Raw genomic sequence first — 27,903 nt, forward strand, 5'->3', positions numbered from 1 at the left:
GCTGAGGTGAAATTTGATCAAAACATACAAAATTGAGAGTGGTCTGAATAGAACGGATTGAAAAGGCCTATTTATCTTAGCAGGGAGGTCAGTGACAAAGGTGATAGACTTAAAATGATTGATAGAAAGATTAATCATTTTCATTTGGAGGGTAGTAGTGGTATAGAACTCTCTGCCTGAAAAGAAAAGTAGAGTTAGACAATCTCTATTCTTCTGAAAGATGTCTGGATATGCACCTCAAATACCATATACTGGAGGGCAACAGATCAAATGCTGGGTAGTTGGATTAGGCCTTGGGACTCGTTTCTTGGCCAACACGTGACAATGGGTGGGGTGATCTCTTTCTTTGTTATGAACCAATGACTCTACAGGAGTATGGGTGGTGACTGAGTAATAAAACACACTATTTGGGCTGAATATTAGATGGTAGCTAAAATTAGGCAATGGAGGAGACAAGTTAGTTATTGCAGATGGTTACAATGGACGGTTAGGAAGAAGTTCAAATAGGAAAAGAAAGTGTTGGGGAAAAAAAAGAGCAAGGAAAAGGTTTGCGAAGTATGTGCAAATATGTGTGCGCACCAGGCAGGGTAGTACTGATTGTTTAAGAACATGGGGTGAATATCATGTGTAAGTGAATTTGGAAAGAGGTTTCTAGATGTGGGAATAGGATGAAAGGTTTATCTGGGGAATGGAGATTTTGATGAGGTGAGATAAGATGAATGAACAGTGGGAGTAGTTTTTCATCATAAGCCATAGGAACTGCAGTTTTGTTTGGCTGCTCTTTCTGTATAGTAAGAAGCACAGTAAATGTTTTCATATTAATCTTGATTATACTGTGCATTTAATATAGAGATCCCCATATTTTCTCTTGTACCTTTTGCAAATCCTGTGACTCAGGTCGAGAGTAAAACAATCCTAGAATAGTTTGGGCTTTCACACTAGCTTTTGGATTACCATCATCTGCAGCAAGAAGCCATAGTCTGTAAAGACAAATTTAAAAATGCGCAGTAACTGTTTTAAAAAAAAACTTGCATTAATACAGTGCATTTCACCACCACTGAACATCTCTAATCACATTATAAACAATTAAGTACTTTTTGAATTGTGGCCTGTGCTGTTACTCTTGAGTCACACAGAGAATAATGGTAAGAAAGAAAAACCCTCACAAACCTCTCCGCTTCTGCATTGCTCTGCTGGATGCCAAATCCTTCGAAAGAAGCTCTGCCCAAATTGTAATATGCTACAAATTTCAAATGTTGTGCTCTTGGATCTTCAGAGTTTATGATTCTGTTCATGTATTCCACACCCAAAGCCTGACATAAAAAGCAATGTAATTAAACACTGCAAGAAAATAGAAAGACTATTTACTTTGGAAAACAAGCTTGAATTTCCAGATATCATTAAAAGTTCTAACGTGGCAGACTTTGGGACTCAGTTTCCCTGACCTCCGATATTTAAACTGTGACCCAGAGGCCATATGTCACCCTTGAGCTCTGGCAATCCAGCACCTTAAGAAAAGATAACTAGTTTATAGATTTCTAAAGAACTTCCTTGCGTTGTTGATTTTGAAAGCGCAAACATTTGGGAGGAGCTGCTCTTCATGCTAACACTTCATTTATAGATAATTCCCAAATAAATTAGTATCCTGGTTTGTATCAGTAATTGCTGACAAAAGCAAAGTGATGGCAGTATAGTTTAAATCATTGTGTTCAATTTTGATTCCATGTGGGTTTTAAGTAGATAGAGAAGGAGCAAGTTTAAAGTCACTTGCTGTCTTGGGTATTGTAATTTCCAGGTCTTATCTATACGTATCATTTTTCATCAATTGTGTTAGAGAAAGCAACAACCCATCAGGAGACAGGAAAGATGTTTCAGCAATGGTAATACTTTTCGTAAATAAGTAAGCCACAGCAAGAGGGTTTGTGAAAAGGGATCCTTTGACTTTGCTTGCAGGCTTTAGAAGAGCACTCTGGATTTCCTTGCCACAGAAGGAAGTTTTAGAGTTATGTTTTCTTCTACCTGCAAGCTGGAGATTTGCAGATATGATTGATGCCTTGTTCATAAAAGGTAGTGAGGATAAGCTCAGCAAAAATAGACCGATCGATTTACCTTTAATGGTAAGGAAACTTCTGACACCATTATTTGGGGATAGTCACATGAAAAAAAATGTAAATTAGTTAGGAAGAGACAGCACCGATTGCTTAAGGGCATATAGTGTTTAACTAACTTGCTGGAGTTTCTGAACAGAGAAGAGACAGAGTTTGATTAGAGTAAACTGTTGTTGTGATATTTATGGACTTCCAAAAGGTATTCAATTCAGCACCACACAGCAACTGGTCAGATAGCTGATGGACTAAATGGGACAGTAGCAACACAGATAAAATATTGGCTGAAGATAAGAAACAACGAGTAATGGTGAATGGATACTTTTCAAACTGGAGGAAGATTTGTAGTGGACTTTCCCAAGGGTTGGTTTTGGAGCAACTAATTATTTTGAAATGGACAGTTAGGTGACAGATGCAGTTCAATGTGGAGAAATGTGAGGTGATACATTTTGGTAGATTGTGGAGATATAGTATAAAATAATGGATGTGCAGGAGCAGAGAGGCTTGAAATTTTATGTGCTTAAGTTGTTAAAGGTGACAACACAGGTAGGTTGAGCAGTAAATAAAGCATGCAGTATTCTGGCTTTATTTATCCTAGGTATAGAGGTTGTGAACAAGGAGGTTATGTTGAACTTGTATAAAGAACGAGTTAGACCTTAGCTGGAGTACTACATACAGTTCTGGGCATATTTATGAAACATAGATGTTAGAAGCAAGGGGAGGCCATTCCTCAACCCTGCTCCTCCGTTTATTATAAGCTGATCATTGACCTCAATACCTTAATCCTGTCCTCCCCCATATCTGTTGATCATTTTAGCCACAAGAGCTATATTTACCTCCTCCTTGAAAACAGTGCTTTTCCTTGACCATTTTTTTGGAGTAATCAATTCCCACAGGCCCACACTCTCTGGTGAAGAAAGTTTTCCTCATCTCAGTCATTAAAGGTTTACCCTTATCCTTAAACTACGGCACCTATTCTGAACTCCCCCATCATTAGGAACATCCTTCCTCTGTATCTAACACATCTTGCTAGAATTTCATAGGTTCTACGAGAGTCGTTGCTCCCTCCCCATTCTTCTAAACTCCAGTGAATATAATCCTAACCCACTCAATCTCTCCTCACATTGCCAGCCCCGGAATCAACTTGGTAAACCTTTGCTGCACTTCCTCTACAGCAAGAGCATCCTTCCTCAAATAAGGTGACCAAAACCACAAGAAAGGATGTGAACATTTTGGAGAGTGTAGAAAAGTTTTACAAGAATGATTTCAGGGGTGATAAACTTTAGGTAAGAAGATACATTGAAGAATTTGGGACTATCTCCTCAGAAGAGGAGATCTGATACAACTATTCAAAATGATGAGGGGACAAACAGAGAACATAGTAAGAAACTGTTCCCTCTTGTAAAACAACTGAGAACAAGACAGTGCAGATACAAGGTAATTTGCAACAGAAGCAAACGCGATGTGCGAAAAAAACCTTTTCACATGCAAGTAGTTAAGACTCTGGCATGGATTATGTGGTAGTCTGATGCAGGCAAATTCAATTGTGGCATTAAAGAGGCGATTGGATGACTACTTAAATAGAAACAATATTCAATATATGAAGAAGACAGGAGAATGTCTAAGTTATAATACTCGTTCAGAAGGTCAGGAAGAATGGGATACAGGGAAATTTAGCTGTCTGAATACAGAATTGGCTGGTCGACAGAAGACAGCGAGTGGTAGTGGAAGGAAGGTATTCTACCTGGAAGTCAATGGTGAGTGGTGTTCCACAGGGCTCTGTTCTTGGGCCTCTACTCTTTGTAACTTTTATTAATGACTTGGATGAGGAGATCAAAGGATGGTTTAGCAAGTTTTCAGACAACACAAAGGTTGGAGATGTCATTGACAGTATAGAGGACTGTTGTAGGCTGCAGCGTGACATTGACAGGATGCAGATAGGCTGAGAGGTGGCAGATGGAGTTCAACCTGGATAAATGTGAAGTGATGCATTTTGGAAGGTCAAACTTGAAAATTGAGTACAGAATTCTTGGCAGTGTGGAGGAACAGCGGGATCTTGGTGTGCAGGTACATAGATCCCTTAAAATTGCCACCCAAGTGGACAGGGTTGTTAAGAAAGCATATGGTGTTTTGGCTTTCATTAACAGGGGGATTGAGTTTAAGAGCTATGAGATCTTGTTGCAGCTCTATAAAACTTTGGTTAGACCGCACTTGGAATACTGTGTCCAGTTCTGGTCGCCCTATTATAGGAAAGATGTGGATGCTTTGGAGAGGGTTCAGAGGAGGTTTACCAGGATGCTGCCAGGAATGGAGGGCTTATTTTATGAAGAGAGGTTGACTGACCTCGGACTTTTTTCATTGGAAGAAAGAAGGAAGAGAGGGGACCTAATTGAGGTGTACAAGATAATGAGAGGCATAGATAGAGTTGATAGCCAGAGACTTTTTCCCAGGGCAGAAATTGTTAACATGAGGGGTCATAGTTTTCAGCTGTTTGGTGGAAAGTATAGAGGGGATGTCAGAGGCGGGTTCTTTACGCAGAGAGTTGAGAGAGCATGGAATGCGTTGCCAGCAGCAGTTGTGGAAGCGAGGTCATTGGGGATATTTAAGAGACTGCTGGACATGCATATAGTCACAGAAATTTGAGGGTTTGTACATTAGGTTTACCTTACATGACAATCAATGGTCAGCACAACATAGTGGGCTGAAGGGCCTGTTCTGTGCTGTACTGTTCTATGTTCTATCTATTCAAAGAGCTGGTGCAGACCCAATAAGCTGAACAGCTTACTTTTGCACTGTGATGATTCTTTGATTTAGTTGGCGACTACCTTGAGCTTGGCAGAAAGTTGTCCCAGCTTCCTTGCTTCAAGCCCCAGATCAGCTCCTTCGGATCCCAACTTCTGTAACATCAAGAGTTCACTGCCTGCTTTTAACAGTCTTAACTGCTGCAGAATTCTATTGTTTAAATGGGAAATAGCACAAAAGTGAGTGACTTCTGAAAAACTGATCATTTTCTATTGGAAACTAGGGAGATTGAATTTGGATCAATTTCTACATATGTGGCTTTGGGGGTCTATGGTACAAACCTCTGAGGTGTCACAGGCAGAAAAAATATGGTTGAAGGAATAAAGCAAAAATACTGAGATCTGAAAACCTTTTGTTTTGTTTCTCTCTCAATATTGTTTCTGTGTTGGAGAAACTCAGCAGGTCTGGCAGCATAAGTAACAAAATGTCCAATTTATATTAATTCAATTAATGTTTAAAAAATCCTTCATGGGTTGTGGGCTTCACTTGCTGGGCCAGCATTTATTGTACATTGCCAGTTGCTCTCCAACATGCTGGTGAACTGCTTTCTTGAACCACTGCAGCCTATTTAGTCTATTTGATGTTATTGTGGAAGGAGTCTTCATGAATTTATACAATGAGCCTTGTAGATGGCACAAGCTGCTGCTACTGTGCTTCAGCAGTGGAGGGAATGAATGTTTGTGGGTGTGATGTTTTGTCCTGTGGATTTGCCTACACTGTGTGAACATAAACATATCTTCAAAGTTACCATTGCAATACAGAATTTATAATATATAAAAATATCAGAATTGCAACCTATTTCTTCTAGAGAGGGAGGTAATCTTTATTCTCTTTCTTGAATTCATCTCCAAAGTAAATTTCCTAATTTAGCAAGTAACTTGGTGTCAGATTTCCACCACTGCTACTCTTTGTGAAAGTGGGAGTGAAATAAAAGGAAATATTCAGGTAGTCACTAGAGAAGAAACTTATTTAATGTTTCAAGGTCTTTCATCAGAACTGTTTAATCTGGACACTTCCAGCATTTTGGTTTTGACAAATTATAGTACTTTGGTTTTAATGATCGTGAGAATTCTGGGGTAATTCTTCTGCTCTTTTATATTTTCATTCTTATGACATAGATTCCTATGGCATCTGCTCTGGAGTCTCTTTAAATTGATCCTGAGTTCAGGAAAATTTTGCAAGATGTTAATTCTGTGTCCATGCCATTAGGTTACAATACATAGACAAACTCCCATGAGTCATGTCATATGCACTGCTGACAAGTTGTGGTCATGGACTGCAATCTTGGGCTCAAGGTATTTTTCAATAGCAGATTGGTGCATTCTTTCAGTTTTCTACATGCTAATCTTAAAATCAAAGTTGTCGTATGCATTTAAGAACCAAATCCATGCTCTACGTCTTAAGTCTGATCTGCAGGGTAGGGCAGTCATTGGTCTGGAATCATCTCTTGTTGAGCAGCTTTTTCTTTACTTGATATTTGATTTCTTTAAAATAGAATCACCATAACAGAAGATATCTGAGATCATGGTGATGAAAACCATGCAGAAGAGGTTAGGGTCTAAACACAATTCTTACATGGACAAAAATAGTTCAGTAATTTCTTTTGACCAAGCACTGATCTCCAGCTTTGTAACCTTCAGCTGGGAAACATCAGTTCCTAGGCAGGAGTGTGTTTCATTCATCACCTCTAATACCACGGGAGGGTCGGTAAAAGGAGAAGTGATGGCAATCTGTGGAACTCCACTAACTTCTTGACGGATGAACACCGGTTGAGGATGTGATTAATGTTCTCTCCTTCTAGAATCTGGGCATTTTTGTAAGCAGTATCTGCATCAGGGATTAATGATTCCCGCCTTGGGTGACTGCCTGTGTGGAGTTTGCACATACTGCCCATGTCTGTGTGGGTTTCCTCTGGGTGGTCTGGTTTCCTCCCACAATCCAAAGATGTGCAGGCCAGGTGAATTGGCCATGTTAAATTGTCCACAATGTTATGTATATTAGTCAGGGCTAAATGTAGGGATAGGGGAATGGGTCTGGGTGGGTTACTCTTTGGAGGATTGGTGTGGACTTGTTGGGCTGAAGGGCCTGTTTCCATATTGTAGGGAATCTAATCTATTCAGCTTCTCTCTATAGCTCAAAATCCTCCAACCCTGGCAACATCCATGTAAATCTTTTCTGAACCCTTTCGAGTTTTGCAACATCCTTCCAATAGGAAGGAGACCAGAATTGCACACAATATTCCAAAAGTGGCCTAACCAACGTCCTGTACAGCCGCAACATGACCTCCCAAATCCTATACTCAATACACTAACCAAAAAAGGAAAGCATACCAAACGCCTTCTTCACTATCCTATCTACCTGCGATTCCACTTTCAAGGAACTTATGAACCTGCAATCCAAGGTCTCTTTGTTCAGCAACACTCCTAAGGACCTTACCATTAAGTGTACAAGTCCTACTAAGATTTGCTTTTCCAAAATGCAGCACCTCCCATTTATCTATATCAAACTGCATCTTTCACTCTTCAGTCCATTGTCCCATTTGATCAAGATCTCATTATACTTTGAGGTAACCTTCGCTGTCAACTATACCTCCAATTTTGGTGTCATCTGCAAACTTACTCACTCTACCTCCTATGTTCAGATCCAAATCGTATGTTAGATATTTTTCCTCTTACTCCAAGCTAGGCAAATCTTATCATCTCTTCCTCCTCCATGATCTCCGACAGATAAAATCTGCCCAGGCCTTCTGTGAGAAGCACCCAGATAAATTAAACAAAGGAACACTGCAACTCCCACAATCCTTCTCCATCTCAATGGGGCAAATTTGGAATGTTCAAACAAAAGTAAATGAATTCAAATCACAGAATCCCCACAGAGTAGAAGCAGGCCGTTCAGCCCATCGAGTGCACACCAGCCCTCTGAAGAATATCCCACCCAGACCCACTATTCCAATAACCTGCACATCCCTGGACACTATGGGCAATTTAGTATGAATAATCCACCTCAACTGCACATCTTTGAACTGTGGAAGGAATCTAGAGCACCGAGAGGAAACCCATGCAGACACGGGGAGAACGTGCAAACTCCAGACAAACAGTTGCCCAAGGAATCGAACCCGGGTCCCTGGTGCAGTGAGGCAGCACTGTTGACCACTGAGCCATGGTAATTATTTTTACTTTAAACCCAATACTTTGATTCTATAATTCGTATCAATTCTTTTTAATGATTAAAGCAATTTGACAACCCTTTTCCCCAAAATTGCTAGCTTTTAGCTTTTCTCATCTGAAAACTACAGAAATAATGTTAAATATTTCACTGAAGTAACGGTAAACATCCTGGCTTCATTAAAAAGCTCAAAAAGATGCCATCCATTCTGCACCAGGGCAGCACGGTTGCACAGTGGTTAGTATGGCTACCTCACAGCACCAGGGACCCAAGCTGAATTTAAACCTCAGGCTACGGTGTGAAGTTTGCACATTCTCCGCATCTCTGTGTGGGTTGGGTCCGGTTTCCTCCCACATTCCAAGGATGTGCAGGTTAGATTGGCCCATTGTGTCCAGTGATGTAGAGGTTAGATGGATTAGTAGTGGGAAATACAGGGTTGGAAATCTGGATGGAATGCTCTTTGGAGAGTTGGTGGGGACTTGTTGAGCCGAATGGCCTGTTTCCATATTGTAGGGATTCTGAACTGTAATGAATCCAAGAATGTTTAATTTACATTTACTTCAGGGTTGTTTATTAGGTTCTTAATCATGATTTCTATTTTTCTTACTTTTTACACTTAAATCTCCACCCTAAAATCTGTATTCTGAAAATTAAAAGTTATATCTCTAAAATAGACCTATTATGGAATCGATATTCCTAACCGTGTGACTGAATTTTGGCTGTTTTCTGATTCAGCCTCTTTGAGGTAACTTTGGGCAGTCCTGCAGATGTTACGCATGTGCATATTAGTAAATTGCAAAGACTATCCAAATTCACTTAGTTATAGAGTCTTATTGTATTTAAACAGGCACTTCAGCAAAGCCGAACAGGTTTCCTAAATTGAACTAGCCCCATTTGCCTGCGTTTGGCACATATCCCTCTAAATCTCCTATCCATTACCTGACCAAATATCTTTTAAATATTGTAAGTGTACCTGCCCCTATCACATCCACTGGCAGCTCATTCCATATACGCACTACACACTTTGCGGAAAATTTTTCCCTTGAAATCTTGTCCCTTTCACCTTAAACCTATGCCCTCTAATTTAGATTCCCTACCTGGAGAAAAGACCTTTGCTATTCACCTTATCTATGACCCTAATAATTTTATAAAACTCTAAGGTTATCTTTCAGCCTCCTATGCTCCAGGGAAAAAAAAAAGTCCCTGCCTATCCAGCCTCTCCTTATAACCCAAACCTTCAGTCTTGGTTACATCCTTGGAAATCAATTTTGCATTCTTTCTAGTTTAGTAACATCCTTCCCATAGCACAACCAGAACTGTATGCAGTACTTCACATATGGCCTTGCCAATGTCCTGTACACCTGTAACATAAAATCCCAACTTCTGTACTCTGTGCTTTGACCGATGAAGGCAAGTGTGCGTAATGTTTTCTCCACCACCCTGTTTATCTGCAACACCACTTTCAAGGAACTATGTACCTGCATCCATAGGTCTTAATGGATTTTATCTACCTGGACTTCATGAAGGCCTTTGACAAGGTGCTGCACAGGAGGCTACTGAGTAAGATAAAGGCCCATTGTGTCAGAGGGAAGGTGCTAACATGGATAGAAGCTTGGCTGTTTGGCAGAAAGCAAAGAGCAGAAATAAACGGGTTCTTCTCAGGATGGTAGCTGGTGACAAGTGGTGCTCCACCAGGCTCAGTGTTGGGACCACAACTTTTCACATTAACGATCTAGATAAAGGAATTGGGGACATTCTGGCTAAGTTTGCAGACGATACAAAGATAGGTAGAGAGAAAGATAGTATTGAGGAGGTGGGGAGTTGCAGAAGGATTTGGACAGGTTAGGAGAGTGGGCAAAGAAGTGGCAGATGGAGCACAACGTGGGAAAGTGTGAGGTCATGCACTTGGTAGGAAGAATAGTGGCATAGACTATTGTCGAAATGGGGAGAAAATTCAGGAGTCTAAAGTGGAAAGAGACTTAGGAGTTCTTATCCAGGATTCTCTCAAGGTAAACTCGCAGGATGAGTCAGTAGTTAGGAAGGGAAATGCAATTTATTTTGAGAGGACTTGAATATAAAAGAAGAATGTACTTCTGAGGTTCTATAAGGCTCTGGTCAGACCACACTTGGAGTATTGTGCGCAGATTTTGGTCCCACATCTTAGGAAGGATGTACTGGCCCTGGAGTGCATCCAGAGGAGGTTCACGAAAGTGGTCCCAGGAATAAAAAGCTTAACATATGAGGAACGTTTGAAGTCTATACTCGATGGAGTTTAGAAGAATGAGGGGGGATCTGTACAGAATACTGAATGGCTTGGACAGAGTAGATGCTGGTAAGTTGTTTCTATGGGTAGGAGAGACTAGGACCCGAGGGCACAGCCCTACAGTAAAGGGAAGACCTTTTAGAACAGAGGGTAGAAGAAACTTCTTCAGCCACGGAGTGGCGAATCTATGGAATTCACTGCCACAGAATGCTGTGGAGGCCAGGTCACTGAGTGTATTTAAGTTGGAGATAGATAGTTCTTGATTGTCAAGGGGATCAAGGGTTACGGGGAGAAAGTGGGAGAATGGGGATGAGAAACTTATCAGCCATGATTGAATGGCAGAGCAGACTTGATGGGCTGAATGGTCTAATTTCTGCTCCTGTGTCTTATGATCTTTGTGTTCATCAACACTTCCCAAGGCCCTACCACTAACTGTGTATGTCCTGCCCTGGTTTGTCTTACCAAAATGCAGCACCTCATATTTATCTGAATTAACTCCATCTGCCATTCCTTGGCCCACTAGCCCAGTTGATCAAGGTCCTATTGTAATCTCAGATAACCTTCTTCACTATTTACTATACCACCAATTTTTGTGTCATCCATAAACTGACTAATCATGCCTCCTATATTGCCATCCAAACCATTTTGATAAATGATGACAAAAGTGGACCCAGCACTGATCCTTGTGGCACACCACTGGTCACAGGCTTCCAGTCTGGACAATAGCTGTCTGCCACCGCCCACTGTCTCCTACTGTCAAGCCAATTTTGAATCCAATTGGCTAGCTCTCCTTGGATCCCACGTGATCTAACTCTAATAAGCAGTCTGCCATGCAGAACCTTGTCAAAGACCTTGCTAAAGTCCAGGTAGACAATGTCTCTTGCTCTGCGTTCATCTATATTCTTGATCACCTCTTCAAACACTCAATCACGTTTGTGCGACACTATTTCCTGTGCATAAAACTATGCTGACTATCCCGATCGGTCCTTGCCTTTCCAAATGCATTTAGATCCTGTCTCTCAGAATCCCTTTCAACATCTTCCCCGCTACTGATGGGATATGGATCACAAGTGACTGTAGTGGTCAGATATGACTAATGCACAGCACTCTTTGTAAAGAACTGTCTGCACTTCAGAAGTGTTACCTTTCCAAAATTCCCAAGATTTAGGAAACTTCCATTAAACTAGAAAGTAGCAAGTTTGGTGCCTTTATTCAAGAAGGATCACAGTAAATAAGAAACTATAGGCTGACTTATGTTGTGGAGGTGTGAGAATTAGAGATTAAAGCTGCACGCTGACAGAAGAACTCAAGATAATTGGGAACAGTCAGCAAGGTCTTTGAAAATGAAATTGTAATTTTCAATTTTTGGAGTTCTTTGAACTCCATGCACTTTGGATAAGCGGAAGCCTGTTGAATTAATGGATTTCCAGAAGGCAAAATACTATTGTAGAAAGTGCAAGAATATGGAGTAAGGACTAACATGGATAAAAAATTGGCTGACTTGGACAAATGTAGTCGTGCAGAGACCTCAATGTTTTACAGTTCACATAAATGACTTAGACAAGGGGAGTGAAGGCATGGTAGCTAAATTCTTCGGTGACACCAAATTGGTAGGAAAGTATGTTGTGAAGAAGAAAAAGACTTGCAGATGGAGTAGTGTAACGTGGGAAAATGTGAAGTTGTTTTCTTTTGCAGGGAGAACAAAAAAGCAGAATATTACCTAAACAGACAGCAGCTATGGAATTCCAAGGTGCAAAGAAGTCTGGATGTTCAAGTGCATGAGTCACAAAAATGTTGGTGTGCAGGTACAGCATGAAGGCTAATTGGATGCAATCCTTTATTATGAGAGGAATTAAACATCAAACTAAGGATGTTTTCCTTCAGTTATGTAGGGCATTGGTGAGACCACATCTCGAAAGCTGAGTACAGTTCGATCTCCTTATCTAAGGAATGATGTAAATACAATGGAGGCAGTTCAGAGGAGGTTTCCTAGATCGATATCTGGAATGACAGAATTGTCTAAGGAGAATACATTGGTCAAGCTAGGCTTTATTCTACTGGGGTTAGAAGAGTGAAGGGTGATTTAACTGGAGTGTATAAGATCCTGAATGATCTTACCAAGGTGAACATAAAAAGGATGCTTCCTGTTGTAGGTTATTGCCGAATCAGAGCACATTGTTTCAAAATTAGGTTTGCCTCATCAGGACTATGAGAATTCTTTTCTCTGAGGGTTGAGAAACTTTGGAACACTCTGCCTCGGGAAGTTGTGGAAGAGACATCATTTTTAAAGAGAGAGTTAGCAGGTCAACTGAGGGTTATCAGGTATAAATGGGAATATGGACTTTGAAATGCAAACAGATCAGCCTTGTTCTTATTGAACGGGACAAAGCTTGTTGGGACAAATGGTCCTTGGATCCCATTTCATGTTTGAATGTTCACTGAATAGGGGAGTGATTCTCCAATTTACTCGATTTTGTAATTTGACTGGCACACAAAAATATGGTATTGAAACACATCAGATAGTAACAGTAGTTTATTTACTCACAGGATTCTCCTTAGTGCCTAAGCCATCATAATACATCACACCAAGCTGATATAGAGCTTGAAAGTCTGTGTCTTTAATTTTGTTAAACTCTTCAAAAGCTGTTTCAAAGCATCCCTAAAGCATACATAAAAAAGCCAGTCAAACAATAGAATAATTTTCAATTTTGTTTTTAAAAAACATTGAGCTTACTTCCTGCAGTCAGCCTTCTTACATATATGTGAGAATTTGACTTTAAGTTTGGGTCTTAGTCTTTACTTTTAAGTCAAGTTAGTTAATTTAGGAAGATCCGAGACCATTAAGTAGCAGCATCTGGTCATGAAATAGCAACAGTATTTGCAATAAGAAAGGCTTTAACCTTCAGCTGGACTTTAGACCTCTCTGCTAGTATGAAGGGTTGGAGATGGATGAGGAGGCGTGCAGCATCTGGCCTGTCTCCTGCCTTTCCATCTACCTCTACTTTTTATTTTTGTTTGAGGGATATGGGCATTGCAGATTAGGACAGCATCTATTGCATATCTCTAGTTGTCCCTGAGACAGTGGTGAAAATTAGCCACTGGACCTACTGCAGTACGTTTGGTATAGGTACACTCACAATGCCAATGGAGTGAAGGCACAGTGAAGCCACTGTACAAATCACTCAGATTGGGGTCTACTGAAGTCTTTAAGTAGCCAATTAATGGTCAGTCCATTGATTCATCCAGTCCCATATTATTGTACCCAAATGGGGAAAGGCGCACACTAAATTGGTGACTACTGAGCTTTTACTCAGCAGGAGGTGCCAGGGCAGGAGGGGTCAATTATTTCAGGACTCCCTGTGCTCAACACAGACATATAAGCCCACATCCATGCTGGGGACTGCCATACTGGCCTCATCAACAACCTGTGCATACCCTCTGTCCCACTTGCTTCAACACTTCTTCCTATTTGTGGACCAAACTGGAGTCACTGAAATGGCAACTGCTCAAACCGTTTTTTTACCCTCGGGCGTCACTGGCTGGGCCAACACTTACTGCCTACCCTTACATACCTTTGAGAAGGTGGTGGTAAGCTTGCCTTCTTGCAGTACCATTGTCCAATTGGTTTGAAAGGACAGAGTTGAATGATTCTGATAAATCACTGATCCATCAGTGTCACGGTATTTCCAAGTCAGGATGGTGACGAGCTTAAAGGGGAACTTGTAAATGGTGGTGGTGGTGGTGTTTCCATATAGCTGCTGCTTCTGTCTTTCTAGATAGTAGTGGTTATGGGTTTGGAAGGTGCACTGCACTACGATTAGATTGGCCACTACCTTTTTTAAGGTGAGACTTTCGATAAGAGTTTCACCCTAGACCAGCTGAGTGCAAAATGGTTGCAGGACAGTTGGCATACTGTGGATGGAGCTAGACTGATATTTTAGTTGGATTTGGAAACACAAATCTGCAAAATCCAGCTATTTATTTTGTGTTGGTTTCATTATTTTTTAGTTGACATCGTATTCAGTCTTGAAAAGACTGGCCAGGATTTCACAGAAGTGTTTCCAATTAATTGGCCATCAGGTCAGAGGTGAGCTTGCCTCTGCTAGCCCGGAAGCCACTAGCAGGAGGGGTGGTTATTGCTGTGACTGCAACACGCTCTGGATCAAAGGATTTTTCGAGTCCTCAAAGAAGGGTGGGCTTAGCAGAGGAGGTAGAACAATTAGGTAGATCCAGGAAGGCAAAGTTGATTACAAAGGCTGGAGGGTTGGGTGGTCACACCTGGGGTAATCAATGCCTCTATGGGTCAGTTTGTGTGGCATAGGGCACGTGCTCTTGAAGACTCACCTCTGCTCTCCAACTCCACAGCTAGGAATTATTTAACTTTTACTATTAAGTTGTCCAAAAGTGATTGGGATGTGGAATATGCCTCCTTCCTGCCCTTAGGAAAGTGGATGTCTACCTGCAGAATCTACTTACCAACTGCAGAATAATTTTACCAAATGTACAAAATTTTAAGTAAACTGCTCTCTTACGCATTAATTTTTTTTAACAATTAAACTTCATAGTAAAGTTTATGCTACATATTTTATTTTAGCCTAATATTTGATTGATTTTTGAGATAATATCATCCAGTACATAATTGAATCAAAAGATTATACAATTTGGGGTTGAATGGGCTAAATGGGCTCCTTCTGCAGGACAAACATACTCTGTTGTTACATGTTTGGCATGAATGATAATGGCAGATGGTTAGCAGCAAACTGTCTTTACTGTTTTATTGTGTAGACTTGCTAGGTTGAAGGAATCAACCAAAAAAAGTTACCAGCAAAATAAAAGGAGCAAAATTCCAGGATACAAAGACTGTAACATGATTACAGTCCATGAATGTCCACATAATCATATAAAAATAAAAAATTGGCCTATTGCAGGCTCTGCTTAATATTTAATTCTCTTGAAGAAAAGGAAAGCTAGCCTGCAATAAGTTTGATTTTCAATAATCACCTACAATAATGATGTTCACTCCATAAATCTGATGACAAAATTTGATGTGGAAGCATATGATACAAACTATTAGTTTGGGATTGCAGATAAAAAAAAAACAAAAGAACAAATTATTATAGTGATTTTCATCTGCATAATATATTAACAATCTAATAGCTTCTTTTTGGCTATATTTATTAATTATTATCTTACCTCTTCAAAGTAGAGTTGCCCCAGCAGGAAAATTGCTTGCAAATCTCCATCATTGATTCGTTTCCTTAAGATAGCATCTGCCCTTTTCACATCAGAGGTTTTCTTGAAGTTTTTAGCTGAATGTAAAAGTACAAAAATACACATGTAAAGTCCGTATTTCCACATTACAACAGATTCCTTGGGGGAGTCAGTCAGCTCAATGGGGTAGATGGCTATTGGGAGCTAACAGCACAGAACTCTGGCTGGCGACAATTCAGAACCTGCTTCCTTGCTCTAACCATGTGTTTTGTAGTATCCATTCCTTATTACCTGACAGATAGTGGTGGTAAGCTTCCTACTTGAACTGTTGCAGTGAATGGATGGTAGGTGAACCCACAGTGATGTTAGGGAGTAACAGTTTTTTGATCCATCAACACTGAAGGAACAGTGATATGTTTCCCAGTCAGGATGGTGAGTAACCAGAAGGGGAACTTGCAGATGGTGGTGTCCTGATTTTAGTGTCGTAACTGTCTAAACAGCCTGAGAGTTGCTGCAATGCGTCTTGTAGATAGTGCACACTGCTGCCCCTGTGGATTGGTGTTGGAGTGAATACTGAAGGTAGTGGATCAGTTGCCAATCAAGCTGGCTGCTTTGTCCCAATGGTGTCAAGTTTTGACAATTGTTGAAGCTGCAACCATCCAGCTAAGTGGTGACTATTCTACCATGCTTCAGACTTGTGTCTTGTAGATAGTGGGAGAAACTCCATGGAGCATTCACTGTAGATTTTTCAGGCTTTGGCCTGCTCTTGTAGGCACAGCATTTGTATTGCTGGCCCAGTTCAATTTCTTAGAGGCAAAAAAAAAATGCAGATGCTCAAATCCAAAGAAGACAAGCAGGAGGCTGGAGAACACAGCAAACCAGGCTGCATCAGTAGGTGGAGAAGTCAACATTTCAGGTATAACCCTTCTTCAGGAGTGAGGGTGGGATTTTTGGCTAATGGTAATCTTCTGGTGGTTACACAGTGAATCTGAAAGAGAGATGATTAAATTCTTTGTCTCTTGTTGGAAATGGTCATTGCCTGGCATTTGTGTGGTGCATTTATTTCTTTTTGCTGATCAGTCCAGGCTTAAATGTTGTCCAGCTCTTGCTGCACATGGACATGGGTTGCTTCAGTATCTGAAGAAGTCATTAGCCCATAGTCCACAACAGATTAGAGAATAGGTTGTGCGGTTTCTGGGGCACCACTTTGCACCAAGCATGGGGATGGTTAAGGTTGCAAATTGAGATGAATGACAACAGCTGGCATTATTTTGGGCTACACTCTAGCCATCTGGCCAAATGAACGGACTGATCCCCATTTAGCAACATTTGAAAAAGGTGTAGACTATGCAGTCCTCTGAGCCTATTCTACCATTCAATTATATCATGCCTTATCAGTAGCCTAACCTAATTTTCCCAATTTATTACATATCCCTTTATACTGCTGACAAACCTATGACTCACAATATTGAGTTTCAATTCATCTACCCTCAAATGATGTTTTTTGCAGATAAGAGATCCAGATTTCCACTAAAACTTTGATGGAAGAACTGTTTTCTGATTTCACCCCTGACTGGGCTAGCTCTAATTTTCCTTATGTTCTGTTATAATGCTCACACATTTTTTAGTACTGGATGGACTCTCACACCACAGGGATTTCTATTTACAATATCTAACCCTTGGAACATATTAAATACCTCAATTATCTCACTTCTTATTGTTTTATAGTCAAGTCTAGCATATGCAAATGAATGATTCAAACTCATTTGCAGGAAATTGCCAGGGTATTTTCAACAGGACTACTCAAATTTTTAAAAACATTCTTGTTCCTATATCATTTACCTAAATTCTGGGCAGCGCTGTTCTTGATCCCACGCTCTTGCAACGACGGACACTTGTTGGTTTGCTTCTGAGGCAACAGTTCAGAGGTTAATTTGTTTCGATTTATTGACTGCACCCTGCAATTTATTTCATTATTAGCATGCTGAAATTCAAGCTTCCAGTGGTTAAAAATGCTTATTTATTAAAACCTACAAATGAACTAAGAACAATTTAAGTATTTGTCTGCACAGCCCTAGTAATTTTGCTTCATACGTTCCATTTTTAAAAAATCTAATTCCTTTTAGAACTAGGATTCTTGTTTACGTAGTGGACAACTGTACCTGTCTTGCCTGAGTAAAATAAAGACAGTAAGACCAATTTGAAGAACCAATGTTCTAAGCTGAATGGATGCCTGAAATACTTTTATTCTATGATTGATTTTGACAATCTTTCAAATAATCCCTTCAGTAAACCTAAAGTGATCATTACGCATGTTTCAAAAAACATAACTGAGGAGCAGGAGTGTTTTTTCAACTCCACCGTCTGCCTAATGCAAACCTCCCCACCCCAACCAACCGTCATCATTGGAAAATGCTGGTAGCGCCACGAAGGACATGTCTTACCAACTTAATAGAATTCTTTGAGGAAGTGACAAAGTTGATTGATGAGGGAAGGGCTGTGAATGTCATATACATGGACTTCAGTAAGGCCATTTGATAAGGTTCCCCATGGTAGGCTGATGGAGAAAGTGAAGTTGCATGGAGTCCAGAATGTACTAGCTAGGTGGATCAAGAACTGGCTTGACAACAGGAGACAGACAGCAGTCGTGGAAGGGAGTTTCTCAAAATGGAGAACTGTGACCAGTGGCGTTTCATGCTGGGGCCACTGTTGTTTGTGATATACATAAATGATTTGGAAGTAGGAATAGGTGGTCTGATAGCAAGTCTGCAGATGACACTAAGATTGGTGGAATAGCAGATAGTGAAGGGGACTGTCAGAGAATGCAGTAGAATATAGATAGATTGAAGAGTTGAGCAGAGAAATGGCAGATGGAGTTCAATCTGGGCAAATGCAAGGTGATGCATTTTGGAAGATCCAATTCAAGAGCAAACTATACAGTAAATGGAGAAGTCCTGGAGAAAATTGATGTCGATGGTACCCTGAAGGTGCAACACAGGAGAATAAAGTGGTCAAGAAGGCATATGGCATGCTTTCCTTCATCGGACAAGTTATTGAGTACAAGAGTTGGCAGGTCATGTTACAGTCGTATAAGACTTTGGTTCGGCCACATCTGGAATATTGCATACAGTTCTGTTTGCCACATTACCAAAAGAATGTGGATGCTCTGGAGACGGTGCAGAGGAGATTCACCAGGATGTTGCCTGGTATGGAGAGCGCTAGTTATGAAGACAGGTTGAGTAGATTAGGATTATTTTCATTAGAAAGACGGAGGTTGGGATTGGAGCTGATTGAGGTCGACAAAATCATGAGAGGTATAAACAGTGTGGATAGCAAGAAGCTTTTTCCCAGAATGGGGGACTCAATTACTAGGGGTTACGCATTCAAAGTGAGAGGGGAAAGGTTTAGGGGTGATGTGTGGAAGTTTCTTTACACAGAGTGTGGTGGGTGCCTAGAACACACTATCAGCAGAGGTGGTAGAGACAGGCACGATAACGTAATTTAAGATGTATCTAGACAGATACATGAATCAGCAGGGAGCAGAGGGATACAGTCACTTAGAAAATAGGCGACAGGTTTAGATAGAGAATCTGGATTGGCGCAGTCTTAGAGGGCTGAAGGGCCTGTTCCTGTGCTGCAATTTTCCTTGTTCTTTGTTCAAGTAACCCGATCAAGGTCCAAGTCCACTTTCAGACTAACACTGAGTTGTCGTGAAACTCGCTCAGTGTTCCCAAATTTGAATGAAGAGACTTTGTGCTTTGATTATGCAACATTCTGATCATATTACATTTCAAGTTGAAAAGGCAATTCATGTGACATCTGATCATGTGATATTTACAATTGCCACAGCATTTTATCCTGCCAGATATGTATGGGGGTTGGTTTAACTCAGTTGGCTGGACAGTTGTTTTGTGCAGTGATGCCCACAGGAGTGGGTTTAAATTCTACACCAGCTGATATTACAACGAAGGACTCTCCTCCGCAATCTCTCCTCTTCCTGAGATATGGTGACCTTTAGGTTAAAACCACCACCAGTTGTCTCTCTCTCTCTCTCTCTCTCTCTCTCTCTCTCACTGAGAGCCAGCCCTATGGACTGATAGAACTATGGTGACTTTACCTTTTTAGCTATGTATTTATCTCATTGTTTACAGTATATATAAGGTGCCAAACCTGCAGCCAGCCAGCCACACATGGTATTTCATTGGCAGACACCTGCTTCAACTGGTTGACAGATTTGCAGCTCTTTAATATGGTTGTCATAATTAATTATAACATAACCTTACACTAGAATAGACCAGGAAAGAAAACTAATTGTTTATTGTAGTTTAATTTATTTTATTCATATCTTATTTGAGTTGGAATTTCAAATACAGGTAAGTGGAAGTGGGAGATTATGTAAGGAACAGCTTCTGCACCCCAGGCCCTTCCTCTCCCCATGTGCTGCTGCAGGCTTAATTGGTGGGCTCATCAGCAAGATATGTGGGAGGAGTAGCTCAAGGTTAGGGCTTGTGGCAGAATCTGCAGGCTGGGTTTTAGAATAGGTCAGTTTCCTGGAGACTGGCTTGGGGAGGGGGGCTAAGGAGATGAGAGTCACACCACTGGGAGAAGGCAATGACAGTCATATAGCAAAGGGTAATTCTGAGTCTGGCCACATGGTGAAGGCAGGAATGAAATTCAGCCCACCAGGTAGCTCCTGCTAATTTTTCTGTTTAAACAAAAAGCTTTTTGCAGTTTTGGTTTTAGTCTGGGAAATAAAATGTGGCCACCTTTATTTCACTGCATGATGTTTTCTGATGGGGTAACAGCTTGGAGGAAACGTTTGGAACTGAAAGCCTCTGCCTCAAAGCCAAAAGATTACTAAAGAGGACAGAGTAAGAAAAAACAGTGATAGAGGTAAGAGAATGAAAGGGGCGAGAGAAAAAGAGGGAAAGGGACAAGTGTAGGAGAGGAAAAGTAGGCTGTGAAAGAAGGAAACTTATGGTGAAAGTCAATTTACTTTCATGTGAATTCTGGCAAAGGTGGTGCCCCACCAGAGACAACCCAAAGTTTGTGCTCATTAAACCTAACTCCTTAGCGCAGACCCAGTCGCTATCCCTTTCTCCACTGATCATGAACTGAAGCTGTTTTTTCTCTCTCTAGTTTTGCTTCTTAGTCAAAAAATGGCTTTATTATTAAGCTTTACTGTTTGGCACTTTTTAATGACTATTTTTAAATTATTAATGTTTAATTTATTGCTGAGTATTTTTGATAAAGTTCATGTTTACTGTTGTGGTAACCTTTACTGTTCTGCAATTTGCTCAGACTCCCCTCCGATATGAAATGTTACCCCTCATGTGAATAAGTTGGTCACCTCTGCTATCGGGTAATCTAAAACTCTGAATGTTTTAAGATGGCTACCCAGTTCTGCTGTTTTTTAAACTTACGGATGACGAGTTTTCCTTTTGCCTTCCATACAGTACGGATGCACTTAGCGAGGAAGATTATGTTTGAGAGATCTGAACAACACCCAATTCCAAATAATCAAACCTGGAAATTAGATGATTAGTAAAGGTGTAAAACCATTTCATTGCATTCCACAGTTTAAAGGCTACAGGATAATTTATGAATATATAAGCTGGCATTTAAATCACAACTTTCACAACCACAGGAAAAGCACATTACTATCTCCTTTGAAGTCATTTATCAGTACAGACCTATCATCAGGGTTGATTTGCCATTCAGCACTCTTGTAGAGAATGTTGTGATTGTTTAAAATTTGGCATTTTTATATTTGTCCTAATGAGTGCAAGATAAAAAGCTTTGGCAACATTTATCTTATTTCAGTCATTTATATGAAGTAGAGTCACGATTGTGGTTTTGTAAACATGCAGCCAATGCAGTACAGGAAGGTCCCACGAATGGCAAAGTAGTAATGACCAACTATGCTGTTTGAGTGAAGTTGGTTGAGGGATAAATATTGGCAGGAATAACTTGCCTGTTCTTCTTCAAATAGTTCCATAGGCTCTTTGTCTACTTAAGACAGCAGATGGGACCTTGATTTAACACTTCATCTGAAAGACAGCACACTCAACAGTTCAGTAATGGTGCAGTACTACACTGGAGTGTTCAACCACATCTTTGAGTTCAGGTCCCTGGAGTGGGATAGGCAGAATGATGGAGAATGAAGCTAGCAAAAAGACAGTTTTGCTGCAAGTGAAAGGAAAAAGTGAATTTAACCCATGAGAAAAATAACAAAATTAGGGTGGTCCAATTGGCATGGCTGAGTGATTAATTTATTTTAATGTTATTTAAGCAATAAGCAGTTTAAAAGGTGAAGTTGGTCTACTGTTGTTATGTGTGTTGTTTTGTGCATACACCAAAAGTTAAATAAATCCAGTTTATACAGTTCAGACTCTGTTACTAACTTGAGTAAAGTGTATGGCTTATGCCATCTTTCATGAGTTCGTGAGAAATCAAATGACAATGACACGAATGTTTCAGGATAGTGCAAGTAATGTCTGCTTCAGAAAAATACAAGACCATTTATGAATAATGGGAAAAAAAATCAACTTGTGCCTGACAATGCATAAAATTAATCTGTTATTTAGCTAATTAGTCATTATGATGATTAGCCAATAACATCCAAAAATGCTGGCAACTGCTACCTAATACCTCTCAACTTTACAATGAATTCTGTATAGAGGAAAAGAGCCTTTTAAAGATCCCTGGAGTTCCTTGGCATTAGTGTTTGTGTTCTTTCATCTGAAATAGTTTTTGGTTCACAAACAATCCAGGATGATATTTCAGTGTAGTACTGAGCATTGCTACACTATTGGATATACAGTAGCTAGAATTTATGTTTAACTGAAGCACTATATCAAAAACAATGGTGAAGTACTTTGTGCCAGCCAATGATTAAGACTCAAACTAGCTCTCAAAAAATATTGATTATGGGAACTTGCTGTGTGCACACTAAAGATTGTTTTTTTATGTTACAGCAAAAAGTACCAAAGTTATTTGAAGTAATAAAGTCTTTTGGCAGGCCTTCTGGTTATGAAATTCGTCATATGTATTATTTTTGAAATCTTCTCCACTGCATTCTGTTAGGTTAAAGATGCAAACAAAACTTCCAGAATTGCAGATACTTTTCATCTTTGTGAAGTTGTTACTATGATCATCTGCAATACTGTCTAAAATCAATCAATCAATCCAATCAAAATAAACCTTTGCTTGTTAATGGGAATGACCAAAGTAGTTTACAACCAGGAAAGTGGTAGTGGGGAGGTGGTGTTAGTGGTCTTAGCACCGGACTGTTAAAAAGAGAGATCCAGGTCATGTTCTGGGATCCGGGTCTGAATCCTGCCATGACAGATGTTGGAATCCGAATTCAATAAATATCTGGAACTAAGAGTCAAGTGATGACCATGCATCCATTGCTGATAGTCTTTTTTTCCAGACAGTCTATTTCACTAATGCCCTTTAGGGGAAAAAAAAACTGCCAACCTTACCCAGTCTGACCTACACGCGACTTTAGACCCACAACAATGTGGTTGACTCTTAACTGCCATTTCGGTAATTAGAGATGGACAAAAAATGCTAACCTAGCCAGCAATGCCCTCATTACATGAAATGAGTTTCAAAGAGTTCTATTTTTGAGAAGTAGTTGTGGCTTTAGTATATGAAACACAGCAAACAAATTGTGCACACAAAGATCACAGAATCCCTACAGTGTGGAAACAGGCCCAACAAGTCCACACTGATCCTCTGAAGAATAACCCACCCAGACCAATTCTGCTATATTTATCCCCTGACTGATGCATCTAAATTACACATTCCTGTATACTGTGGACAATTTAGCACGGCCAATTCATCTAACCTGCACATCTTTGGACTGTGGGAGAAAACCCATGCAGACATGGGGAGCATGTACAAACTCCACACAGACAGTCGCCCAAGGATGGAATCAAACCTGGGTCCCCAGCGCTGCAAGGCAGCGGTGCTAACCACTGAGCCACTGTGATGCCCCAAGCACCCACAATGTGAAACTGAACAGGCAATCTGCTTTTATATTGCTGATTGATTGGGAGGAGATAAATGTTGTCCTGGACACCACCTTTGGAACATCCAATGTACCTCAGACACGTTACTATTTATTTTAGGCACAAATTATTCAGCACAGCACCACCAATGGAACATCGAATGTACCCCAAATATTTTACTATTTATTTTAGGCACAGGTTATACAGCAGGGCACCACTATTGGAACATCCAGTGTACCCCAGACAGATTACTCTTTATTTTAGGCACAAGTCATTCAGCATTTTTCTTGCATTCACATTATTTTTAAATAACAATTTTCTCCTGCAAAACCGTATTTTCTACTAATGCATGTCATTTTATCTACGTTAACGTGAACATATATAACTCTCCCTACATTAATATTTGCTTCATGACGTATTCGTTCTCAGTGCTGAGGCGCGACGGCAGCAGAGGTACCACCAGGCCGTTCTCCCCCACCTGCGCTGGGCGCCTTTCGCACGGTGGCCCCGCTTGTCTGCCTTCCCTTCCCTTCCCTTCCCTTCCCCCACCCCACAGCCCGCGGCGGTCCTCAGGGAAGGACAGTTGCTGTGGAGACAGCGCGCCCGGCAGTTGCTAGGCTGCCCAGAAGTCCGCCCCCATTGTTTTGCACCGGGTGCAGCATCATTACAGCGCCCTGGCGTCTTCAGCTGGGAAGTGAAGGTTCCGGGAACTTGCAGAGATCGGTAGCTGTGAGAAAAAAAAACTTTTTCCATCAACCGGATGCGCCATTACCCGGAACACCCCCCACCTGGCCTTGTGTTAATTTCGTTTTGGGTGTCGATTGAGGAATAGATGCATTTAATTAATTTCGTGGAAAACATTTAATTGGTTGCTACGACATAGTCCACAGCAAGAAGATGTGCGAGAAATATTTTGGCTTATATCTCAATCATATTGCTTTCCATTTGTGGCTGCAAGTGGGAACTTAAGAAAAGGCTGTCCTGGATGTTTCAGAGCATCTAAATTTTTCAATGTATCCTTCACTCTTCAAGAACTATATGCATAACGATTTGGAGATGCCGGTGTTGGACTGGGGTGTACAAAGTTAAAAAATCACACAACACTTGGTTATAGTCCAACAGGTTTAATTGGAAACACACAGCTTTAAGCTAAGTGTGCTTCCAATTAAACCTGTTGGACTATAACTTGGTGTGTGATTTTTAACTTTATATGCATCACAACAGTATTAGATTTTTTTTCACATTACTATTTTCTCCTACATCAATGTAAATGATTCATAAAATCAAGTTTAAAATAGGATCACAAATACAAACAACAGCTATAAATAGTTTTAAGATTTAGTTTTACTGTCCAAAACTTATTTAGTCACATTTACTTGTTTCAATACAGTTTGGAAGAATTTAAATAACTTACCTAGATGACGAACATCTCACTTCATACTTATTCAAGTTGAGTATTGGACCAACAGTCTAAATGTCAATATTTTTGTATTCATTTCTACCTCCATCTTTAAAGATCTCTTAAGTTTTAGTAGTGCCTTTGATTTCACAAGTAGTTAAACCAATTTACTAAACTGTAATTTACAAAAACTTTCAATGGCCCAGATCCTCTGGTCCCAGACTCTCAAATTGGATGCTCAAATGCCAGGACTCAGGTTGTCCAGATACGCCAACTCTGTGGGAAGTGCCTGGAAAATGTTAATTTTTAGGAGGCAATTCCTCTGTTCTCTTGACCATCTGAGAAAGTTAAGAGTTGGAGACTTCAGACAGTTAAGAAATTTTGACAGAAAATCATAGTTTAATTTTTGGGAAACTATGCAACTGACTCCCCATCACCAGTGTTCTGAATCCCCTGTGATCTGACCTCACTAGTCCATACCATGAACTCCCTGTAGACTTGAGTTAATTTGGATTGCCACTCAGGTGACACTCCACCCAATTATATAATCACCTATTCACTCATACAATGAGAAGCTAAAAACAGGAGTGTCTGCTTGTCATTGGCCACTCAGGTGTTTTGCCTATCTGGAGAAATTGGATCAGTCTGTGATTGTGAGTGTGTGTAATAGAAAAAAGGATAACAAAAAAATACAATGAGAAGCTTTAAGGTTTTACTTGTAAAAAGGCATGACTTCACTTTTTTTTTGTTGTTCTCTCCAAAGTTTCATGGACTAAAGGAATTATGCAGAATCCTCCAATCCAACATCAGACTTTTTGGACAGAAAAGTCAGAGGAATGCAAGTTGTTTTTGTCTGGTCAGTTCAGTGTCAGAAATCAATGGTAAATTTCAGTCATATTTCAATAATTAGTTGCAATATTGTGATCTTGGTAAATATTGATCATTAATTTCCAATTTCCATCATTTGATTTTAATACCTGAGACTTTCATGGTCTAGAATGTTTTGTTTTTGAAAAGAAAGCAATGAATACCTGACCCCAGGATGAGACAAGTTAAGGAACTAACGTGTAATGAATGAAAATGTCTGAACTGAAATTTATCATTTTATTTAAAGACATTGAAACAAGTCAACTGAATCAGGCTTCAAGAAAAATCTCTTAATTTGTTTGATAAGCTGCATATTTGAACAAGAAAGGTGGTCTATAACTAGACACCTTGGAAAGAACAGTGCTTCTGACTTAGTGGTACTGTCCCTCCCTCTGAGCCAGAAGGCAGAGTCCAAGTCCCACCTGTTTCAGGTGTGTCATAAAACATCTGAACAAGTTGATTGTAAATAACTACACCATGGCAAGACAATGTATTTTCCTCAGTATGGTGCCAAACTACCTATATTTTAGGAACATTTTGGCTGACAAAAGAAAACCGAGATGTAACATCAAGTTCAAGAAGATTCTTTTACTCAGTTTCCTTCCTGAAATCTTAAAAGCTGGCACTAGTGATGAAACAAATCATAGAAGTACTCATTCAACTATAACTCAAAGATTCTACAAATTTTAGTACTGCAGAGGATACAAAACATCAACTAAGAAGGCATGGTCTCGGTTTGAACAGTCATAACTCAGATTCCAAGAACTTGTAAAACAGCGTATTATTTTTATACCATTTTGTGCTAAGCACTTAGTTTTAAACTTTGTTTCCATGTTTGATGTCATATCTTCTTCTCAGGGTAGTAATAATATTTGTCTTTCTTTCACTCAAAAAACCATGCATTTGCCTATTTCATTTTGACTAGTACCACATTTTAATTGAAGTGTGATACACCTGCATGCTAGAAATAAAAATCTTTGTTACGACCAACCAAGAAGTTTAAAAAGAGAGGTACTGATTCATGCCTCCATACCTTTTGTAACAATCTGAAGTGTTAAAAGAGTATATTTAGAGTTTGCCTATCCTATATATGAAGTTTTAAAAATAAAAAATAGTAAAGATACATTTAGCTCCTGTTTTTATTGATGTACTACATAAAGTACATACAGCAACATTCAATTTCTGGTTTGATTTGAAGATCAAAAATTATAAGAGTTCTGATCATCTGAAAATTCTGTTCTGTTACTTTCCAGGCATAATATTACAAAAATATGTATTCAAGTGCTGGTGGCTTTAAACACCCTGTGGTCTCTGAGGCAGGCAGAGGTTGTAAGGTTCCAATGGATCCCAGAAATCCTCATCTTTCCATTCAATTGCCTGAAATACAAATAACATGGGAACTTAAAACAAAAGCAAATTCGCACAGTTGAAACATATTTATAAAATATGGTTTTTTTTGTAGCTGAACCAGCAATTGGAATAGAAGTGTCAGGCTTGTCACATGACTGTGCAGCCTTGACATTTTCACACAGCAGCTTGAAGAGGGAGATGGAATTTGGAAAGAGAAGGCACTTGGGCATTCAACCTTGGTTTGAACGTCACAAATTCTTCCAATAACGGAATCTCTGAACATATGACCAATCCATAACTATTCAAATATGTCAATCAGACAGCACAGAAGAGGTCCTTTGGCCCATCGAATCTATGCTGACCTATCTACACTAATTCCACTTTTCAGCCCTCTGCCCGTAGTCTTGAATGTTAAAAGACATTTCAAGTGCTCACCCACATTTTTTTAAAAGGTTGAAGTTTCCTGCCACTACACTCTAGACAGTGCGTACCAGATTCCCAACACTTTCGGGTGAAAATATCTTGCCTCAAATCCCAGCAAACCCTCTGTCCTTCAGCTTAAAATTTTGTATCTTTAATTGCGACCCTTCAAGTCTACAACTTTCTCCTCAGTTTTCTCTTTAAACTTGCTGGGTTTTTAAAAATGATTAATTGCAACATTTGAACTTCCTAGATTTGCAGGACTGACTGCTGTCTCACTGGCTTAAATTGAAGGGTAACAAG

The 27,903-nt window shown here is 40.0% G+C and overlaps 2 protein-coding genes across 8 annotated transcripts in view; both read right to left on the reverse strand.

The window, feature by feature from the left end:
• Nucleotides 1-24,165, reverse strand: part of lrp2bp (LRP2 binding protein) — a 33,076-nt gene extending 8,911 nt beyond the window's left edge. Inside the window, exons 1-8 of one of the 4 annotated variants that reach the window (XM_072595365.1) lie at nt 23,960-24,165; nt 21,521-21,596; nt 20,970-21,072; nt 17,389-17,455; nt 15,529-15,644; nt 12,881-12,994; nt 1,171-1,313; nt 875-980 (exon numbers count right to left, since the gene is read on the reverse strand). In XM_072595365.1, the coding sequence (XP_072451466.1) occupies nt 875-980; nt 1,171-1,313; nt 12,881-12,916 (285 nt within the window). In that variant the 5' untranslated portion in view covers nt 12,917-12,994; nt 15,529-15,644; nt 17,389-17,455; ... (1 more) ...; nt 21,521-21,596; nt 23,960-24,165. Of the gene's footprint in view, nt 1-874; nt 981-1,170; nt 1,314-12,880; nt 12,995-15,528; nt 15,645-17,388; nt 17,505-20,969; nt 21,073-21,520; nt 21,597-23,959 lie in introns of all 4 variants that reach the window. The other 3 variants (XM_072595347.1, XM_072595356.1, XM_072595373.1) reach the window with 3 other exon arrangements.
• Nucleotides 24,166-26,398: 2,233 nt separating this feature from the next.
• The window catches only part of LOC140495961 (ufm1-specific protease 2-like), a 49,596-nt gene continuing 48,091 nt past the window's right edge, over nt 26,399-27,903 (reverse strand). For all 4 annotated transcript variants that reach the window (XM_072595306.1, XM_072595315.1, XM_072595332.1 and 1 more), the window contains one exon: nt 26,399-27,207. In XM_072595306.1, coding sequence (XP_072451407.1) covers nt 27,124-27,207 — 84 coding nt within the window. In that variant the 3' untranslated portion in view covers nt 26,399-27,123. The remainder of the gene's footprint in view (nt 27,208-27,903) is intronic.

The sequence above is a fragment of the Chiloscyllium punctatum genome, chromosome 2 (genome assembly GCF_047496795.1).
Source record: "Chiloscyllium punctatum isolate Juve2018m chromosome 2, sChiPun1.3, whole genome shotgun sequence".
NCBI lineage: Eukaryota > Metazoa > Chordata > Chondrichthyes > Orectolobiformes > Hemiscylliidae > Chiloscyllium > Chiloscyllium punctatum.